Source organism: Coregonus lavaretus, assembly GCF_964263955.1.
Source record: "Coregonus lavaretus genome assembly, chromosome: 6".
In the NCBI taxonomy this organism is placed as follows: domain Eukaryota; kingdom Metazoa; phylum Chordata; class Actinopteri; order Salmoniformes; family Salmonidae; genus Coregonus; species Coregonus lavaretus.
In genome coordinates, this window is record NC_139993.1 from 19849373 (window position 1) to 19871182 (window position 21810).

General features: G+C 44.4%; 1 protein-coding gene across 3 annotated transcripts in view; it reads left to right on the forward strand.

Moving 5' to 3' along the window:
- Positions 1-21810, forward strand: part of LOC311130481 (ephrin type-B receptor 3-like) — a gene marked incomplete at its 5' end in the record, with an annotated part of 101758 nt that overhangs the window by 38628 nt on the left and 41320 nt on the right. For all 3 annotated transcript variants that reach the window (XM_084163218.1, XM_084163219.1, XM_084163220.1), the window contains 2 exons: positions 12698-12762; positions 19174-19846. In XM_084163218.1, the coding sequence (XP_084019344.1) occupies positions 12698-12762; positions 19174-19846 (738 nt within the window). The remainder of the gene's footprint in view (positions 1-12697; positions 12763-19173; positions 19847-21810) is intronic.

Genomic DNA, 21810 nt, shown 5'->3' on the forward strand with positions numbered 1-21810 from the left:
AGAGAGAGAGAGAGAGAGAGAGAGAGAGAGAGAGAGATGGTTTGAGTATAGGTGACCTAAGGGGAGATTCTTGGCTCTAGGATTATATTGGCTGGTAAAGCTTGTTGCGTGTTTGTTTGTGAACTAAATATGTCGGGACGGTGTCACTGAGGTTTGGCACCCACTGTCACAACCGTAATCCACACACTTAAAAGCAAAAATCCCTGTAAGAGAGAGAGGCGCCAGGTGAATTTATACACACACACACACACACATGCACACACACATACTATGCGTCCATACACACACGAGCACAAACACAAACACACACACACACACATACACACACACAGACAGACAGACAGACAGGAGACAGAACTAGCCCTGGGGCTTGAGGCCTCATATATATTCCTGTCCACACTTCCTCATATGGCTCTTATCAGGGCTTGTTAACGGCGAGCGGCTTTTCTCATTAGCTAGATCTACTGAGGATTCATCAGAAGCCTAGCCGTTTGGGCCAGACAAAGAAACAAATCAAAGCATATCACTACGCCCTTATCTTATCCAATAAATTACTCCACCACCCTATTCCCCTTTTTGGAAACACATTTAACCCTTTAGACCCCAATAGAATTCTATAATGTTTTTGTAGATTACTGAGAATATTCAAGATAAAGCTATTTTTCTCAAACATTTCAAACAAACAGACATAGCTCAAAAACAAGGAACAAATTACAATTACAAGTTAACTTACTTTTAACCTCTTCTTTAATATAACACCACATTCATGTCAATAGGAATAACACTCATTTTGTCTTCCATTGTGTAGACACTCATTATAAAAAAACGATTAACACTCCACACCACACATTTTTTTTGTTCTTATGAATATTTAAAAAAATTATCAAAAATTTGACCAGAGGACAATATTCAGAAATATTCAAAACCCACACAAAGTAGGCTATTTGAATGACAACAATTCTTACTTATGTAACAATGTAAAAATGCAAACAACTATTCAGAGACTTTCAAAATGTAGATAACCTCTCTCAATAAGATGTAGTACAGACCAGGCCTGAAACAAAATGTAGAAATAGTGGCCTACTTTGACAATAATTCAGTGAATGTATTAGATAGAGAGATAAAGAGAGAAGATACAAAACACAACAACTGTTCAGAGACAAAAAATATATAAATACGCAATTTCCCTAAACGTTTTCTAGGACAAATTCGTATTTTACACCGTCACTTTAGTGTTTGCATTTAGCCTACAACATGTCATGGGACTTTTGAAAGCACAGCCCCATCCTGCAAAGTGGCACAGAACACATAGAGCACCCAAAGGAGGTTTCTACACTTCTCCCACTCTTTGCCCTGCATCCACTCCAGATGCACACCACACACCCTCTCTTGCGCCCTTCAAACTTCACCAGGGAGTGGTTTCCTTTCAAATTATGAGTGACAACTCGGTCCAAACCTCCTGGTGCCACATTCTTGGCTCCTGCCACTGTAGCCATCACAAAGTGTATGCACAAGCTGCATTTTGAATGCCTTCAGGGACCAGCGCCTGTGGTTTCTGGGAAGGGGCCTTTGCAGGGTCCCCCACACTAGTCTACCGACGCCGCCCTCAGGGTACTATACATAGGAACAGTGCCTTGCAAAAGTATTCATCCCCCTTGGCATTTTTCCTATTTTGTTGCATTGCAACACTCCTCTGTCCTCGCTCCACATCTCTATCCCTCCAATCATCTCTAACTCCTCTTCCTCCCTGCCTTCTGCTGCTGAGCCCTGACTCTCCACATCACTTCCCTCACTTTCACTGACCTAGAGGAACAGAGTAACAGAGCGAGAGAGAGAGAGAGACAGACAGACAGACAGAGACACAGACAGACACACACACACACACACACACACACACACACACACACACACACACACACACACACACACAGTATATAGTATAATCATGTGGTACCCCAGGAAGAGTAACTGCTGCATGTGTAATAGCTAATGGGAATCCTAATCAACTAAACTAAATCATGATGCTATACAGCACTTTCAATCAATCCCATTTCAAATCCCATTTCACACAAACACACTTATAATCATCATAAAGCAATACAGCACTTGCATTCAACTATTCAATCATCAATCAAAATCATTTTATAAAGCCCTTAGTGGCCAGATTGTGTCTCGATTCACTGTGTGCATATATGTTCATTAGACTGATGGATATTCAGACATCATAGAGCACACAAAAAGACGTTCATAAATATGCTCATAGATGACCAGCAGAGTTAGATTATAACCATAAAGGCTATATATGGTACACACAGGTCCTAATCCAGGCACTTGTCATCTCCCGTCTGGATTACTGCAACTCGCTGTTGGCTGGGCTCCCTGCCTGTGCCATTAAACCCCTACAACTCATCCAGAATGCCGCAGCCTGTCTGGTGTTCAACCTTCCCAAGTTCTCTCACGTCACCCCCCTCCTCCGCACACTCCACTGGCTTCCAGTTGAGGCTCGCATCCGTTACAAGACCATGGTGCTTGCCTATGGAGCAGTGAGGGGAACGGCACCTCCGTACCTTCGGGCTCTGATCAGTCCCTACACCCAAACGAGGGCATTGCGTTCATCCACCTCTGGCCTGCTGGCTCCCCTTCCTCTGCGGAAGCATAGTTCCCGCTCAGCCCAGTCAAAACTGTTCGCTGCTCTGGCACCCCAATGGTGGAACAAGCTCCCTCACGACGCCAGGACGGCGGAGTCACTCACCACCTTCCGGAGACATTTGAAACCCCACCTCTTTAAGGAACACCTGGGATAGGATAAAGTAATCCCCCCCCCAAAAAAATTTGAAAAAAATTAAATTAAATAAAAAAAAATAAAAAAAAGTATAATTGTAAAGTGGTTATCCCACTGGCTATAGGGTGAATGCACCAATTTGTAGTCGCTCTGGATAAGAGCGTCTGCTAAATGACGTAAATGTGCCCTTGAGCAAGGCACTTAACCCTAATTGCTCCTGTAAGTCGCTCTGGATAAGAGCGTCTGCTAAATGACTAAAATGTAATGTAAATGTAAGACCCATGGTCAGATGACTTAGTTAGCTGGTTGTTTTTGTAGGGAGGGAGTGAGACGATCAAGTGACAGCGTCGCGAGCGAAGCACAATGTTGTCGCCTCCACTCAACTCTCGTTTTCTTGCCTGACAGACAACTACAGAGTTAGATAATGTTAGCCGATTAGTTAAAAATGAATAGCACCAGTAGAAACAGGACAAAACAAGCAACTGGCTATATAAACAAATGTCACTGTAACTCAATATCATTTGAGCGCCACTGTGCGGGCTTCTACCATAACGCGACAGCTAAGCAAGCTGTCAAATAATAGGGAAACGAGGCAATGTATAGCCTATGAATATCTGTAACTAGCAAACATGACAAACCATAACCTAAATCCAACAGATAAATATCAATTATTCTAATCTCTATTTCGTGGCTAGTTAGCTGGTTGTCTGTATGGCTAAAGTAGTGACAGTGACAGATTGACATTTCGTGAGCACAGCACACATTTACAGCCACACAACTTTTCAAGCTAGCTGGCCTGGTCAGCCAAACCTAACAGCCAAACGTTGACGGCCGCTATCGGTTCTAAAAGTGTAATTAAAGAGAGAAATGTTGTTCGGCATAGGAGAATAGCTGTGGGGAATGGGTGCCAAAGTAAGTGATGTTAAAATGGTATGGTAGAGAGGAGTCGAGGTATAAATAGACGGGATTGAAAGCTGGGTAATGGCCTGTTTGATATTATGGAGCGTGCAGCACGTGGCTATTTTCGGTATCATGGAGGGCTTTTTATAGGATTTTGGAACGTGTACCTGAGAATGAGTGTGTGATCGCGTGCTTATCTGTCACGATTATGGAGTAGGTACTATGAATCAATCAATACACAAGGGTTGTGGTTACAGTGTGTTTAAATATGAATCATAATCCTGGTCTTGTAGCCTAAAGGTAGTGTGAGCTTATACTGATCTCAACCAACAGCTGGCTGTACAGACACACACACACACACACACAGGCTTGAAGATTCACACACATTAACACACACACTTGTGGCCACACACACACACACACACACACACACACACACACACACACACACACACACACACACACACACACACACACACACACACACACACACACACACACACACACACACACACACTTGCAGATTCACACACATTAACACACACACTTGTGGCCACACACACACACACACACACACACACACACACACACACACACACACACACACACACACACACACACACACACATACGCACACACACACACACACACACACACACACATACACACACACACACACACAGCGGTCAGATCTCCATTTCCATATGCAGATGCTATGGGCAAGGGTAAACCTGCTCCTACCTTGGTTTGTATTTTTCAACCCAGGCAGTTGAGTCATCGCTGAGAATATCAGATTATAGAATCAAACAGACATACTGGCAGACCGAGACTGCTTGAAAACAACTCACACAGTGATTTGAAGATTGATTGATGACTAGACTAAATACAGCACTGTATTCATGTTTGCTGCGATGGCAAATGTGTGCAATTACTAGATTGAAGTAGTAAGACAAACATTATCTCTGAAGAAGGTTAAATAAGTAAAGAAATATTAATGGAGGAAAGTTTAATCGGATAAAGTGGAATGAAATCCTTTTAAAGGATTGGTTCACTATTTCTGAACAAAATCTCTATTTTTGATGTAAATGACATATTATAGAAGGGTCCAGACAATATTTTAGCAATTTCACTTGGTTTTGAGAAACTTACTCCAACCGCAATTGCTCGTTCTGCAGTATGGGGGCTACGTAAAAACGTGAACAAAGGCTCCAAAACACCCAAATACGTCCTTAGAAACAGCAACGCACTCAGTATAGTGATGCAGGTCTTTAGATGTTGTACACATGAAATTGTGTTATTTTGAACTTTATCTACAACATTATATTCCATTATGTGTGACTCGAGCGGTTTCCCCTACCAGCTGTGCTGTGTGGGCTACACAGAGAAGCAGCACAGCTGGTAGGGAAAACTGCAGATCAAGCAATGAGGAAGTTTATTGTGGGTGGGAATAGTTTCTCAAAACATTTTAGTCATTTAGCAGACGCTCTTATCCAGAGCAACTTACAGTTAGTGAGTGCATACCTTTATTTTTATTAATTTTTTTATACTGGCCCCCCGTGGGAATCGAACCCACAACCCTGGCGTTGCAAACACCATGCTCTACCAACTGAGCTACATCCCTGCCGGCCATTCCCTCCCCTACCCTGGGCCAATTGTGTGCTGCCCCATGGGTCTCCCGGTCGTGGCCGGCTACGACAGAGGCTGGATACGAACCAGGATCTCTAGTGGCATAGCTAGCACTGCGATGCAGTGCCTTAGACCACTACACCACTCGGGAGAAAACGAAGTGAAATCACTAAAAAAAGTGTCTGGACCCTTGCCATTTACATCAAAATAGAGATTTGATTAAAAAAATTGTGAACTAATCCTTTAAGATCTGGTATAGTGAAAAAATGGTCCCTCAGAAATCCAAGCCAATGCGTGATTTCCTGTAATTAGAGCCCAATACATGGCGGATCTAGATTATTTGAAATCACATGGTCTGAGTGTCATAAATCAGTTTGGGGTTGAGGATGACTACATCGCAGAGCAGGGGAGGAGTTTCGGTGTTTGTGTGCGTGCGCAGCCCGACAGCGTAATGTCATACGGTGAAACATGGCCATAAAAGCAGTTAGTCTTCTCTTAGACATGTTAGCTTCCCCTTAGACAAGACCTGAACACTATCATTAAAGTCCCATCATCATACTGTCAGCATCAGCAGTACTGCACACAAACACACACACACGCACACACACACACACACACACACACACACACACACACACACACACACACACACACACACACACACACACACACACAGGACAGGCACACCTGGTTTGCAGACAGCCGCCCTAGGGGCTACCTGTTCGTCAGATCCTCTCTGCTCTGTAATTACAAGTTGTAGCAAAAGAAAAGGGGGAGTGTGGAGAGGGGGGCTGAGCGAGAGAAAGAAAGAATGGCAGAAAAGACAAAAGAGACCCATTCCACTGGCAATACAGGAACTAGTATAGACTTCATGAGCTCTTGAAAGCACACACGCACGCATGCACACACACACACAGGCACGCACACACATACACACACTCCAAAAATCCACACACCACCAGAGGAATATTGTGCTTGAGTCAGCCTTTCCCTTCTCAGTTGTTTCAGTTTGAGAACAAGCCCATGTCTGAGACTCTACTCCACCAACGTGATCAAAGCTCCAGTCTTCATTTTAACTCCCCGTGGCCATGACTCCTCTCCCTTCATGATGCCTACGTGAACTCAGATCCTCACTCAATTCCTACACTCCCTTTATGTTTTGTTTGTCACGTCAAAGGCCTTTGCTTCTATCCCGTCATCTACTTTACTGTTGCCACCGCTGTCTAGGCTGCCAACAAAATGAAATATATTAATTGCATTTTATCGTAGTCACCACACCGCCACCATTTATTAAACGCTGCATAAAAATGGCTAGCCAACCAAGCAATGAGGCAAACAGTCAGAGGAACCTTTAACACTATTAACTCTGGAATCTGTTTGATAAGCCAAGTAAATGTGGGGGCCAACAAACTGTGTGGCCCCTGAAGACTGTGTTCATTAGTGTAGCCCGCAGTGAGAGAGCTCATTTACCCAGCATTGACAGTGGAACCCTGTTAGTACACAGAGGCAAGCGCTCTGCGACAGCCATTGTGGCATGAGTGACAGCGAGTGGCGAGGTTGAGAGTAGGGGGGCTAGGGGCGAGGTGTCATGGGAGATGGGGTGATTTGGGGGGAGGTGTGGGGTGGGTAAAAGGGGGTCTTTTGAGGGAATTCCACAGCCACCTACATCAAGCCCGTCAACCAATTAGCACAAAACGGGGGTCCCCTCCTAATCATGGCAGTGTACCGCGGTACAAAGGGAGAGAGGCTGCCTGCCCCATTTGAATTTAAATAGGGTTTTTCCTCTCTCTCTCCTCTTTCTCTCTCTCTCTTTCTCTCTATTTTCCTCTCTCTCTCTGCCTCGCCCTCTCCTCTTGGCTTGATAAAAGCAGCAGCAACAAAAGCAGCCTACAAAGCAATTAGGCTAATATAGCACTAATACGTTTAACGTTGGGGGTCCTCTCGTCATTGTTGACACATTTCACTGTTTTGAGGCTAAACAGAGCTGAAGTGTTTGGCAACGGTGCAGGCTTGGCCTTTGTTGAAGCCGAGTTGCCATGTGCCGGTGTGTTTCTCTGGAATGACACAACAAAGGCGCTCGGAAGAGAGAAAAACGATAATTAACTGGCGAAAGAGAGGAACTCGAGACAGAAACGCTGAAGTGTGTGTTCAACGGTTTATGCTGAAAAAGAAAAAAGAAAGATCATCAGAATTTTGAAGACAGGCTAAACTGTAGTGTAGTTGCTGACTGTGTTTTTGGAGAGAATTCACTAATTAACGTTAGCGTAACTGAGCTAACACAACATTTAGCATTCAAGAAGTCACTGAAACACAAACAAATATCCATTGACATTCCCTACCAAATTAGAAAATATCTCCTCCCGTAACTGAACTGTTGAGGGGTCAACGGTAAAAAGAGGCTACTTGCAAAAAATAACAACAACGTGTTTGTAGGTACTAGCAACACACTACTAGATAATCCCTCACCTGTCTGCTCTTCCTGGCCTGGGAGTTAGGTTAGGCCTATGAAACGACACATTCTTCTGTGTCAATAATGGTGCTTTTGCCTCTCCCCCATTCCCTGTTCCCCTTTCTTCTTTTTTTGAGATGCCTGGTTGTTTGAACAAATAAATATTTTAAGAGGTTTGTAACCCTGGGTGCTGTGTGTGTGTGTTTGTGTGTTTCGGACTCAATAGGAACGAGTGTTTCAATAGCTCCCCCTGTTATTAGGCCTGCTCTGTCATTAGGAGATTAGAGTATAGGGGCCGGCCTTGTCGGGTAGTGTGTGTGTGTGTGTGTGTGTGTGTGTTTGTGTGCCTGCCTGCCTGTATGTTAATATGTGTGCCTGCGTATGTGTGTGTGTGTGATGTCTGTCTGTGTCAGTTCTCACGGCACTACCTTTATCATCCATGTTTCATGGTGTTTATATTCTCTGTGTATGAACCAGGGTCAGTGAGTCATGTTTATATCATAGCTTTTGTGTCACTCCTCCTCCGCACCTCTCCCTCACTGTACACAGTGCTGATCCAGGTAGGGTAGAGCTAACCTACATCGTAAATAACACTTTTATTCAGCAATCCCCTATGACTCAGGGATCTTCCGCCCATCATAATAATATGCCATTTAGCAGAAGCTTTTATCCAAAGCAACTTACAGTCATGCGTGCATACATTTTTGTGTATGGGTGGTCCCGGGGATCGAACCCACTACCTTGGCGTTACAAGCGCCGTGCTCTACCAGTTGAGCTACAGAGGACCAGTACAGTATAGGTGGTTGGAAAACATCTACCTCTGGCCAGACTTACTGTACCATCCATCATTACACAGTCAACAGAGCTAAAGCTTCACATACTGTATGAAGAGAGTAAATAAAGAGATAGAGAAAGAGATGTAGAGAGAGAGAGAAAGAGAAATGAAGGGTTGTAAAGAAAGAGAGGTAGAGAAAGAGAGATGGATGGATTAAAAGCATAAAAGCACCAATGCATCTGTATTCTCTGACAGGCTCTCCGGGGGCCACCTCCCATGATGTAGTTTTTACTGGAATAAATTTGCATGTCAGTTTGGCCACTATCCTATAGCCAACTGCCCCAGTTTATGTAGTACACTGCTTTTATGACACCGCCTTTTATAGCGTTACTCTATCGATGTTTTATCCTCTGTCTGACATCCTCAAGTGTTACTCTCTCAGATTGTGGTGTCCCATCGTAAAACTTCAAAAGGACAGTTGGAAGGTTAAAATGGGCTAAAAATGATACGATGGAAAATATATTTTTAGCTGTGTATCTTTGTTTCTTTCAAGAGTTGTCTGTCAGTGTTTTATTTGTCAGGGCCTTTAAGAGCTCTCTTGCCTAGCATGTTAGTCATGTTAGCTCTCTGTGTATACTTTTTTTTGCAATGGCCCAGTAAGAAGAAAAAAAAAAACTATGTTGTTTTGGCTTATATTTTGTATGGAAAACATTTATGTCGGGCTCATAGTGATTGTATTGCAGTTCCATAGTGAGGATGGACACGGTGTGTGCCCTCTTGCTGGCCTTGTGGCCCTTTCTGATTTTAGGGAGTGATGACGATCCGGGTTATGGAGGGGTCACTGTGGCAGTGCACTGCCCCATTGACTCAGGATTGACTCTTCATTGCTGGGCACAATGAGGGGGCTTTGCCGTAGTATACACTGTTTACACACCAGCCGAGAGCTCAAACAAAACAGAAAGCTGCAGAACCTACTGGCTGGGCCACTGCACGTGCGTACACTCCTGTCCTGAATGTTCCATGGTTAACACTGAGTCAGGCCTTCCACGCACTGTCTCTATGTGTGTGTGTGTGTGTGTGTGTGTGTGTGTGTATCACACACTGCCGTTATCAGTGAGGTCAGCAGTAATGTAGGGTGTACATGGTCTGTTTTAATAGACTATGTACTTTAGTAACTTTACACTGTATAATTTTGTACCTCATCATCTCCCTGTGTGGTTTCTTGCTTGTAAGGGGTCTGACAATAACACTGTAATGTTGTGTGAGTCAGATGGGGAAGTCCTAAGCAAAGTGGATACACACATACTATCATGTACACACTGACACTTTCTCTCAGATGCTATCACTCATACTTAACAGGGTGACATCAATGGGACATTTCTGCAAAAGAAAGAGAGGCTACAAAGCTTGTCTGACTCACAGAGAGTGGTCTTTGAGTTTGATGCGGTGCAAGAATATCTGCTTTTGTCAGCGTTAGTGTTTCAATGCAGGAATTTGCAGTCGGAAAAGGAGATTTGTTTTAGCTCCCTTTTTCATGTCAAATGTCCTGTCAATTCACCTGGTACACTTGAAACAGACTAAGAGAGAGAGAAAGAGTGAACGAATTGGCGAGGGCACTAGAGTCTGCAGCACCCGGCCTCACCCTACTAGAATCTGAAGTAAAATGTCTACTGTTTGCTGATGATCTGGTGCTTCTGTCCCCAACCAAGGAGGGCCTACAGCAGCACCTAGATCTTCTGCACAGATTATGTCAGACCTGGGCTCTGACAGTAAATCTCAGTAAGACAAAGCTGTGTATCTGTGTTCCAAAAAAAGTCCAGTTGCCAGGACCTCAAATACAAATTCCATCTAGACACCGTTGCCCTAGAGCACACAAAAAACTATACATACAGTACCTCGGCCTAAACATCAGCACCACAGGTAACTTCCACAAAGCTGTGAACGATCTGAGAGACAAGGCAAAAAGGTCCTTCTATGCCATCAAAAGGAACATACAATTTGACATACCAATTACGATCTGGCAAAAAATACTTGAATCAGTTATAGAACCCATTGCTCTTTATGGTTGTGATGTCTGGCGTCCGCTCACCAACCAAGAATTCACAAAATGGGACAAACACCAAATTGAGACTGCATGCAGAATTCTGCAAAAATATCCTCAGTGTACAACGTAAAACACAAAAAAAATGCATGCAGAGCAGAATTAGGCTGATACCCGCTAATTATCAAAATCCAGAAAAGAGCCATTCAATTCTACAACCACCTAAAAGGAAGCGATTCCCAAACCTTCCATAACAAAGCCATCACGTACAGAGAGATTAACCTGGAGTAGAGTCCCCTAAGCAAGCTGGTCCAGGGGCTCTGTTCACAAACACAAACAGACCCCACAGAGCCCCAGGACAGCAACACAATTAGACCCAACCAAAACATGAGAAAACAAAAAGATAATTACTTGACACATTGGAAATAATTAACAAAAAAACAGCAAACTAGAATGTTATTTGGCCCTAAACATAGGGCACACAGTGGCAGAATACCTGACCATTGTCACAGACCCAAAATTTATGAAAGCTTTGAATATGTACAGACTCAGTGAGCATAGCCTTGCTATTGAGAGAAGCCGCCATTGGCAGACAGGCTATGTGCACATTGCCCACAAAATGAGGTGGAAACTGAGTTGCACTTCCTAACCTACTGCCAAATGTATGAATATATTAGAGACACATATTACACAGACCCACAAATAATTAAAAAACAAATCAATTTTTGATAAACTCCCATATCTATAGGGTGAAATACCACAGCAGCAAGACTTGTGACCTGTTGCCACAAGAAAAGGGCAGCCAGTGAAGAGCAAACACCATTGTAAATACAACCCATATTTATGTTTATTTATTTTCCCTTTTGTACTTTAACTATTTGCACATCATTACAACATTGTATATAGCCATAATATGACATTTGAAATGTCTCTATTCCTTTGGAACTTTTGTGAGTGTAATGTGTACTGTTCATTTTATATTGTTTATTTCACTTTTGTTTATGATCTATTTCACTTGCTTTGGCAATGTAAACATATGTTTCCCATGCCAATAAAGCCCTTTGAATTGAAATTCAATTGAGAGAGGAGAGAGAGAGAGAGAGAGAGAGAGAGAGAGAGAGCGAGAGAACATGTAAAAAAGCTCTCTCTCAAGGAAAATGCAATTGTGAAAAAAAGGAACATCTTTCGATTTTACAGTCAGAGACAAAGAGAGCCAACATGCAAACATTGGCTCACTTTTGGCATCGCACCATTCCATGATCTTTACTGTCTTGTAGAACAGCAGAGTGGTAGGATAATAACACATGCTGTTGCTAAATACTGCTTCCCAAGTGCCAGGTAGTAAAATAGTTCATTTATAGTGTTCCCCTCCCAACACTCTCTCTCTCTTCTCTCTCTCTCACACAGCAAGACTGTTTGCCTAGGCAATGGAAAGAGGGAAGAGTAGAAGGAGAGAGAAAAGAGGGAAAGGGGATTTGCTGGTTTTTAAAAAGCAAGGGAAATTTAAGTATATTGACCTTTCAGAGATTTTATTTTGTGCTACTGGGGGTTTATGACACCCTTATCCTTGCCTTCTATTCAGGTTATATACAGTATCTTCTTGAGTTTTATAAATTGTTACCCCAAAGTGTGTGTGTGTGTGTGTGTGATTGTGTGTGTATGTGTGTGTGTGTGTGTGTGTATGTGTGTGTGTGTGTGTGTGTGTGTGAGTGTCCTCATTTGCACGTGCGAAAGAAGCGGAATAGTCTCTCAGTGAAACTCATTGTTGTTTCCTGGCCCTGTAAAAACATGTGTAATTAAATGAAATTAGTTTTACGCTAAATGTAGAATATTTTTCTCAGCTAATTATTCAAGTTCAGCAGCTTACTGAGTGGTAGTAACTATCTTATTATCTATCAATAAGTCATTTCCTCTCCTTGGACAAGGTAGTTACCTGGATTCAGCATACTTTGGTCAGGGCTACTGGGGGAATGTCAATGAATCTATTCATTATGGCAGAATACTTCAGAACGAACTGGTGTTTGAATGATGCTGTTATCTTGGTAACTGTTGAAGGTTTACTTGACTTCATCTGTGTCAGTTCCTTTTTGGCTAAAGTGTTTGTCTCCTTTTGTCTGTTTGCAGAAACATTAATGGACACCAAGTGGGCCACAACAGAACTAGCCTGGACCGCACATCCTGAAACTGGGGTAAGTTGTTGGAGTGTGTCTGTGTGTGTGTCTCTCTTTGTTTCAGTGATCATGTGTGTATGTATGTGTGTGTGTGTGTGTGTGTGCACAATGCATGTGTGTGTATGTGTATGCACGTGTGTAGGTGTCCATAGCTACAGTACATTTTTACCAGGAGATCTGTTCACAGGATATGTGTGACTACCACAGCATGTGTGTGTACTAAGATGAAAATCATAGACAAGTACCACAAGATCTGATCTCACCCCTCGCCTATCACAGAGATCCTTTCAAGTGCTCTGCACTTGAGACATTTTTGAAAAATGCCAACCAGCTCTATTTAACTAACCCTAAAATACTTTTAAGGGTGACCTGTTGCACACACGGCCCACCAAATCTCCCCGCACACAAAGTAACAGTGACAACACCATCTTGGTTTCCCATGTGTCCCCCTACAATGGGAGATAGTGTCCCCCCCCCCTCCCCTCGCCTTTCTGTGGACTCTAGACCTTATCTTGTGGCTTCGGGTTAACAGAGAATCCCCTTCTCACCCTCCTGGCAATGCCAACCCAGCTGCTCCCAACCCTCCATCCCCTACTTTACTTCCGAGCAACCTAGCACTAATACAGGGAAACACTGGGGTGACCTCAGCCACAACAATCAGCAGGTTTCCCGAACTCCCGCTCACCCCCTCCATGCTCCCCCATCCCCTCATATAAACCTTACCAATGCTCCCACCAGTTCCCCCCCTTTTCCCTCCCCACCACACCCTAACATATGCTTATTTTCAGGACATACAGTGGGCCCCCCCTCCCCTATTCCCCCTTTCTAAAAACAGAGGGTTGGATGATTCCGTTGTCCACATGGCGATATATTTCCCTCTCGCTCGTCTTTGTGTTTCTGTGGAATGCGCCACAGACGGTGGTTGTCCCGTCTCATTCTTCCCTCTCTTCTCTTCTCCTTTTCTTATTTTCATCCCACATGTGATGGTCCTGCTGTCTCAATTGGCAGGGATCCCCTTCATTTTGTATTTTCTTTATTTATTTACGATGCATGCCCACATTTATTTATTTTGGTTGTCTGTGCTGTCTGCTTGTGTCAGACTCTAATTATTTAGGGTGACAAGGGTTTCTACAGAGGAGATTGGTGGCAATGTGGTGGTTGTGGGGAAAACCTAAACAACGCACAGAGAGGGAATGCACTTATTTCAGAGAGAGAGGGAGAGAGAGGGGATGAGAGAGAGAGGGGGAGAGAGGGGGTGAGAGAGAGGGAGAGCGAGAGAGAATGAGGCAAGAGAGAATGAGGAGAAAGAGAGAGAGACTCCCCTATTCCCCTATCTCTGTGTTCCTTTCATTATGACAGCGGCGGTTGGTGGCGAGGTGGCATTGAGTCACAGGAGGTTGGTGCCACCTTAATTGGGGAGAATGGACTCGTGGTAATGGCTGGAGCATTACCACGATTCCATTTGCTCCGTTCCGGCCATTATTAGGAGCCTTGAGTGTTAGTCTTTAACGTGCGCTCCAATCGGAGTGGTCTCCTACTGCATTCTGCAGCCGCCCAGAGACCCATCTCCCTCTCCTCTTCCATTTCCTCCCAGATTGCTCTCTGCTTATGCTCATAAGCGCCACTGCTCTGCCTGCCCGACAAAACATTAATTATAGTGACTCCAGCAGCAGTATTAACAGAGAAGAGAGAATGTATGTGAGAAGGTGTGTATGTGGTCCTCTGTAGCTCAGCTGGTAGAGCACGGCGCTTGTAACGCCAATGTAGTGGGTTCGAACCCCGGGACCACCCATACACAAAAAAATGTATGCACGCATGACTGTAAGTCGCTTTGGACAAAAGCGTCTGCTAAATGGCATATTATTATTATTATTATTAGAAGGTACGCGTCCAGGTCTGAGTCACTGTCTCTCTTTCACATTCTACATGTAGGGAGGCCACCTCTTCTCGCTTTGTACATAAGTCTGTTACAGAGCTGTGTGTATAGACATAGGAAGACAAACACAGATATAGACTGAGCGGCATCTCTCCACATGACAATAACAGGCCTGGAGGGTCTAGAGGCAAACACACCAGTGTGACGCAGCGTGGTGCTGCTAGGGCCTGATACAAATTGACCTCTGTTTGTGTGTGTGTGATAGACAGTATCTCCACATACCATTCTACCCAAGATTTGGAAGCGTGTGTATGTGTATGCAATGTGTACGTAAAGTGAGCTGTGTGTGTGTGTGTGTTATTGTTATGTATGTCTGTTTATGTCTGCGTCTGGATCTTTCTCTTGTCTGTGTCTGTATGTGTATGTGTGTGTGTGTGTGTGTGTGTGTGTGTGTGTGTGTGTGTGTGTGTGTGTGTGTGTGTGTGTGTGTGTGTGTATGTGTCTGTGCACGCATGCACATGTGGCATGCCATTTCTCCCCAAACAGATGGGCGTTGAAGGGGGAATTCCAAGCTCTAGCGCGGTAAATGGCTCTCCCTGGGCTCAGTATGTAGCCTCCAGGGGGTTTCACAGAAACAGAAAACAAGGTGTTGCTAGTGACCAGACAGCCTGTAGCCTTTAGCCTGTAGCCTTTAGCATGTAGCCCTTATTATGCAGCATGTACAGTGAGGGAAAAAAGTATTTGATCCCCTGCTGATTTTGTACGTTTGCCCACTGACAAAGAAATGATCAGTCTATAATTTAAATGGTACATTTATTTGAACAGTGAGAGACATAATAACACCAACAAAATCCAGGAAAGGCATGTAAAAATGTTTATAAATTGATTTGCATTTTAATGAGGGAAATAAGTATTAGTGCTCCTAATCTCAGCTTGTTACCTGTATAAAAGACACCTGTCCACAGAAGCAATCAATCAGATTCCAAACTCTCCACCATGGCCAAGACAAAAGAGCTCTCCAATGATGTTAGGGACAAGATTGTAGACCTACACAAGGCTGAAATGGGCCATCGTCAAGCAGCTTGGTGAGAAGGTGATAACAGTTGGTGCGATTACTCGCAAATGAAAGAAACACACAAGAACTGTCAATCTCCCTCGGCCTGGGGCTCCATGCAAGATCTCACCTCGTGGAGTTGCAATGATCATGAGAACGGTGAGGAATCAGCCCACAACTACATGGGAGGATCTTGTCAATGATCTCAAGGCAGCTGGGACCATAGTCACAAAGAAAACAATTGGTAACACACTACGCCGTGAAGGACTGAAATCCTGCAGCGCACGCAAGGTCCCCCTGCTCAAGAAAGCACATATACAGGCCTGTCTGAAGTTTGCCAATGAACATCTGAATGATTCAGAGGAGAACTGGGTGAAAGTGTTGCCAATGCTGCCTATGACCCCAAGAACACCATCCCCACCGTCAAACATGGAGGTGGAAACATTATGCTTTGGGGGTGTTTTTCTGCTAAGGGGACAGGACAACTTCACCGCATCAAAGGGACGATGGACGGGGACATGTACCGTACCGTCAAATCTTGGGTGAGAACCTCCTTCCCTCAGCCAGGGCATTGAAAATGGGTCGTGGATGGGTATTCCAACATGACAATGACCCAAAACACACGGCCAAGGCAACAAAGGAGTGGATCAAGAAGAAGCACATTAAGGTCCTGGAGTGGCCTAGCCAGTCTCCAGACCTTAATCCCATAGAAAATCTGTGGAGGGAGCTGAAGGTTCGAATTGTCAAACGTCAGGCTCGAAACCTTAATGACTTGGAGAAGATCTGCAAAGAGGAGTGGGACAAAATCCCTCCTGAGATGTGTGCAAACCTGGTGGCCAACTACAAGAAACGTCTGACCTCTGTGATTGCCAACAAGGGTTTTGCCACCAAGTACTAAGAGGGGTCAAATACTTATTTCCCTCATTAAAATGCAAATCAATTTATAACATTTTTGACATGCGTTTTTCTGGATTTTTTTGTTGTTATTCTGTCTCTCACTGTTCAAATAAACCCACCATTAAGATTATAGACTGATCATGTCTTTGTCAGTTGGCAAACGTACAGAATCAGCAGGGGATCAAATACTTTTTTCCCTCACTGTAGTTGTAGCATGTTGCATGTAGCATGCATGAGCCCACAGCTCTAATGACTGTTGTTAGCATGGTTCTATTAGCAGACCACACATGGGCTTACAGGTTGGTACATGCTAGGTACATGTTAACTTTGCTACATACTAAGCTTTGAGGAAACTAGTGTGACAACTAGCATTCATGGCTAATCCTTGACTATGTGTTATCTAGCTGTTATCTAGCTGCCTCGGTTGGTATGCAGGTCTGGAAGAAGGCCTGAGTCCTCACATCCCCCTCACATCCTCTGTTATGGCTGCACCAAGGTCCCAGTGAATCTGAAAGTAAAATGTAGTGCATTTGACTGGAAAGGACAAAGGGAAAAGGGAGTTGACTTGTAAAGCTTGCATAACTATTCATCTTGATCCAAATCGATGCCAAAGAATTTGACCCTCTTTGGTAAGCAGGGCTGGTGTGAAGTGTCCGCATCTGTGCTGTACATGTGGTCTCATGGGGTTGACCTCCACACAAACACACGCTCAAACACACACACACACACACACACACACACACACACACACACACACACTCCCTCTCTTCCTCTATCTCCCTCTTGCACACTGGGCAATTTATTACACTGAACTAAATACCCATTGACACTTCATGCATTCTCTCGTCCCATTGACCTGGCTGGTGATTATCGATTCCCCCGCCGGTCCCTTCTCCAGCAGATAGCCCACGTATTAATGCCTTCTCTGGGCCTGATCCTCAGCTAAGCCTAGAGCACAGGTCTAGAGGGTCCTGCTGGATGAATTGCCTATCTCCGCTACATCCACATTAGGCCCCTAATTAAGAGTCTTCAGCCTCAGAGCGAAAACTTTCATTATTTTCTGTTTTTTGCTGTCTGTATTTCAGCAGCGTCCAAAGTTCTGTGGTAAACTAATTTCCCCCAGAGGTGGCAAATTGAAGGCCTATTCAAACCTGGCTCTTGTACATGTTCCAAAGACTGGCGTTACTGCTGTTGTCCACTATTGAGCCATTGCCTGAGAGTTGTTCCAGATTTGTTATTGCATTGTCTACAGTCTTTAAAAAATGGGTTCTATCGTATGCTTCATATATGGAACCCCTAAAAGTTTTATATAGAACCCTTTTATAGGGTTCATTGATCATCACCCTAGCAGTTCTTCTTCACTGAACCAAAATGGTTCCATATAGAACCCTGCATGGTGCCATTTATGCATTATGGCTACTACTATTAAATAGTAATATATTTAGAGAATAATATAATTTAATAAACAATTAAATAATGCACCAAATACCAGCATAGGTTTATAATTTCTTGTCATTATATGCAAACATAGTTTTGATATATGAACTGGTGGCCAGGGAGGCATCTCTTTGTGTGAATAATGGCCCACGTCAACTCTGACTGACTTCTTTACAATGCAATACAAACAGCAACCCTCACACATACAGTTGAGACAAGCACAGATTCAAGCTAGAGTGTAGGAGGAAGCCCAGGGTATGGGATGACATTCTCTAGTACCAAGCATGTTTGCATTTTCCATTTGGCCCAACTTGAACAGACTGTTTTGCTTCGATTGACGTTATCGTTCTAAACCTCCTCAGCCAAGTGAAGCCATGTATTGAGAAACACATGAAGTTAAACTAGTTGCCGTTCAAAGATAGACCCAAACAGGTCTTTTATGTATTTTCTGTATATATTGACTATTTGCATACATATTTTCATATTTTCATTTAATGAAACCCGTAATCAGAGCTTTGCCTCAGTAATTTATGTCTTTGGCTCCCAACAGTGAGAGATAAAGAAGTAGGAAGGAAAGAGAGAAAAGGATACACGTTTCTTTTCACGAGCTGTAGAGGACGATGCGATCATAGCTCCATAATTGAAGCGTAATTGCTTGTGAAGCGATGCGGGCGACTACTCCGAACCTGGAGAATGAGGTAAACAACCAGTGATGTTCGGTTGGGATGCACCTGGATTGACACTCCGCCGTAATTGTGATGAATTCGATGTCCCTTGTTTCCTGCCTCATCACTGCGGTAACCAGAGATGAAAGGCAGCGGTGCGGGTGGAAACGGCCCTCGACTTAACAGCGCCGCTCGGGCGTAATTGAAAAGGCACAAACCGAAAATTTGACTTCCTTTTTCTTTCATCTGTCCATTCCTAACGCCCCCCCCCCCCCCCCCCCCCCATTAGTGGACATAGTATTATTATTAACACACTCCTTAAATCATTCCTTAGCTATCCTGTGTGTGAGAGTGTGTATGTGTGCCAATGTGTTTAAGAATGCATACAGTACATTATAGGACATTTGACCTTTGTTTGACCCTAACACTCATCTCTCTCTCTCTCTCTCTCTTTTATTCCCTCTACCCCCCTCTCTTCCTCCCTCTTTCTCCATCCACAGTGGGAGGAGGTGAGCGGCTACGACGATGCCATGAACCCCATCCGGACGTACCAGGTGTGCAACGTGCGGGAGAGCAACCAGAACAACTGGCTTCGCAGTGACTTCATCCCACGCAAGGATGTCCTCCGTGTCTACGTGGAGATGAAGTTCACTGTGCGCGACTGCAACAGCATCCCCAACATCCCAGGCTCCTGCAAGGAGACCTTCAACCTCTTCTACTACGAGTCCGACTCAGACTCGGCCACGGAGACAAGTCCATTCTGGATGGAGAACCCCTATGTGAAGGTGGACACCATCGCACCCGATGAGAGTTTCTCCATGTTGGAGTCGGGAAGGGTGAACACGAAAGTGCGGAGCTTCGGACCTCTATCCAAGGTTGGGTTTTACCTGGCATTCCAGGACCTGGGGGCTTGTATGTCATTGATATCCGTCCGGGTCTTCTATAAGAAGTGCTCAACCACCATTGCGAACTTCGCCATGTTCCCCGAGACGGCCACGGGGGCTGAGGCCACGTCGCTGGTCATCGCGCCAGGGACATGCGTCTCCAACGCTCTCGAGGTGTCCGTGCCTCTCAAGCTGTACTGCAATGGGGACGGTGAGTGGATGGTTCCTGTTGGCTCGTGCACCTGTGCATCCGGGTTCGAGCCCGCCATGAAGGACACCCAGTGTCAGGGTGAGTGTGACATCAAGGACACTCAATGTCAGGGTGAGTTTTTTGCCGGCCATTTTTGGGTCATCACCCAATGTTCTTGTTCCTTTTGACGTCAGCCATTTTGTGCCAAATGCATCCAGATACTGTACATTTACACCCAACTATCATGAAACAGCGAGAAACACAACACAACCCATCATATAGTCAGTGGCACTCTCTCAACCGAGCCTCTACTCTCATGACCTCAATTTTCCCAGACAGTGAGTTGATGAATAAATAAAAGCGTGGGTGCTGCTGTCAGTAACCTATATGACACCGGAGCAAACTGGAGAGATCTAGGAGGGCCAGATCTGATAGAGAACATAACAGGTTCACAGAAGTCCAGACCAAGGTGAATTAAAACAGCAGGCCAGGGCTCAAATGTACAGGTGACAGAGTGGGGAGGCAGGGAGTGGGAGGAAGAGGAGGGGGTTGTGGAACGTTGGAGAGCAGGGGAGATGAGAGGTAGGCCACTGTCAGTTATCGTTTGGCATGGCTGATTGTGATGCATGGTGTGCATATGTGTCAAAAAGCACACAGGCCTGTACTTCATACCACCCTGCTAACAGAAAGAGGAGATGGGTGAGAGATTCAGGAAAGAGATAAAAGAAAGGTAGAAAGTGTGAAGTAGGGAAGGGGACTTGGGGATCTTGAAGTCTAAGAAGAACAGAAAGGGAGAGAGAGAGAGGAGTATTCTTCATGTCGCCAGCTCCCTACATGGCGTTGAATGGAGGTTATTGAATGTGTGCCCACCTTTAAAGGGGAGTGGACACAGTAAAGCTAGTGGTAGGTGTGTGGTTAAAAACTCCTCTGGCAGCTCAAGGGCAAAGCCCTGGCGACTGGGCCTGATAAAACTCTCCCTAATCAAGTCGACCAGAAACCACAGGGGATAAATCTCCCTGTCGTCTCTCTCCTTCTCTCCTTACCCTCTTTCTCTCTCTCTTTTTCCCTCTATAGTATTTATCTATATATTGCTCTCTCTTCCGAGCCCTTGCTCTCTCTCTCTCTGACTTTTTTTCTCCCTATGACGTTCTCTGTATTTCTACCTGAATCTCTCTCTCTCTCTCTCTCTCTCTCTCTCTCTCTCTCTCTCTCTCTCTCTCTCTCTCTCTCTCTCTCTCTCTCTCTCTCTCTCTCTCTCTCTCTCTCTCTCTCTCTCTCTCTCTCTCTCTCTCTCTCTCTCTCTCTCTCTCTCTCTCTCTCTCTCTCTCTCTCTCTCTCTCTCTCTCTCTCTCTCTCTCTCTCTCTCTCTCTCTCTCCCTTAATCTAAAGCTCTCATTAATTCCCTACCAGAGCACAGTGAGGACATCCACATGAATATTAATGGATCAATACTATTTTTTTTTCTCTTTTCCTTGCCTACCGCTCCACATTTCTATACCCACTCATTTTTTTTCTTCCTCACTTCCAATTTCAGCACACACCCTAATCGGTTCCTTAAGCCCTATGCTCTGCATAAGAGGGTAAGAGACAGAGATGGAGAGAGAGAGAGGGAAGGAAAGAGAGAGAAAGAAAGAAAACAGAGAGAGATGGGAAGGGAAAGAGAGAGGAGGGAGAGATCTGCAAAAAAAAGAGCCTGCAAGATTAGCATTTTCTATGCCTTTCCCTCCTCATCCTCCCTTCTCCCCCTTTGCAATGTCAGGAGTGGTGCTCGAAGGGGAGGGAGGATGAAAGCAAAGGGGGATGACTTCTTACCTCACTGGAAGCGATTGATCAGCACTTTCAGTACTTCACACATAACAACTTGCCTCGTTTAAAGCTGCAATATGCAGAATTTCTAATAGTTCTCCTAATTTCAGTTGATGTGACAAAACAAGCAATGTATAGTGTGGATAATTGTACCATCTAAACTGTTGTGGTTATTGAAATATATTTTCAATAACCAAACATATTGTATTTTCAGCTTGTTTGAAGCTGGTATACAAAACTGAAAGTAAAAGACGCAA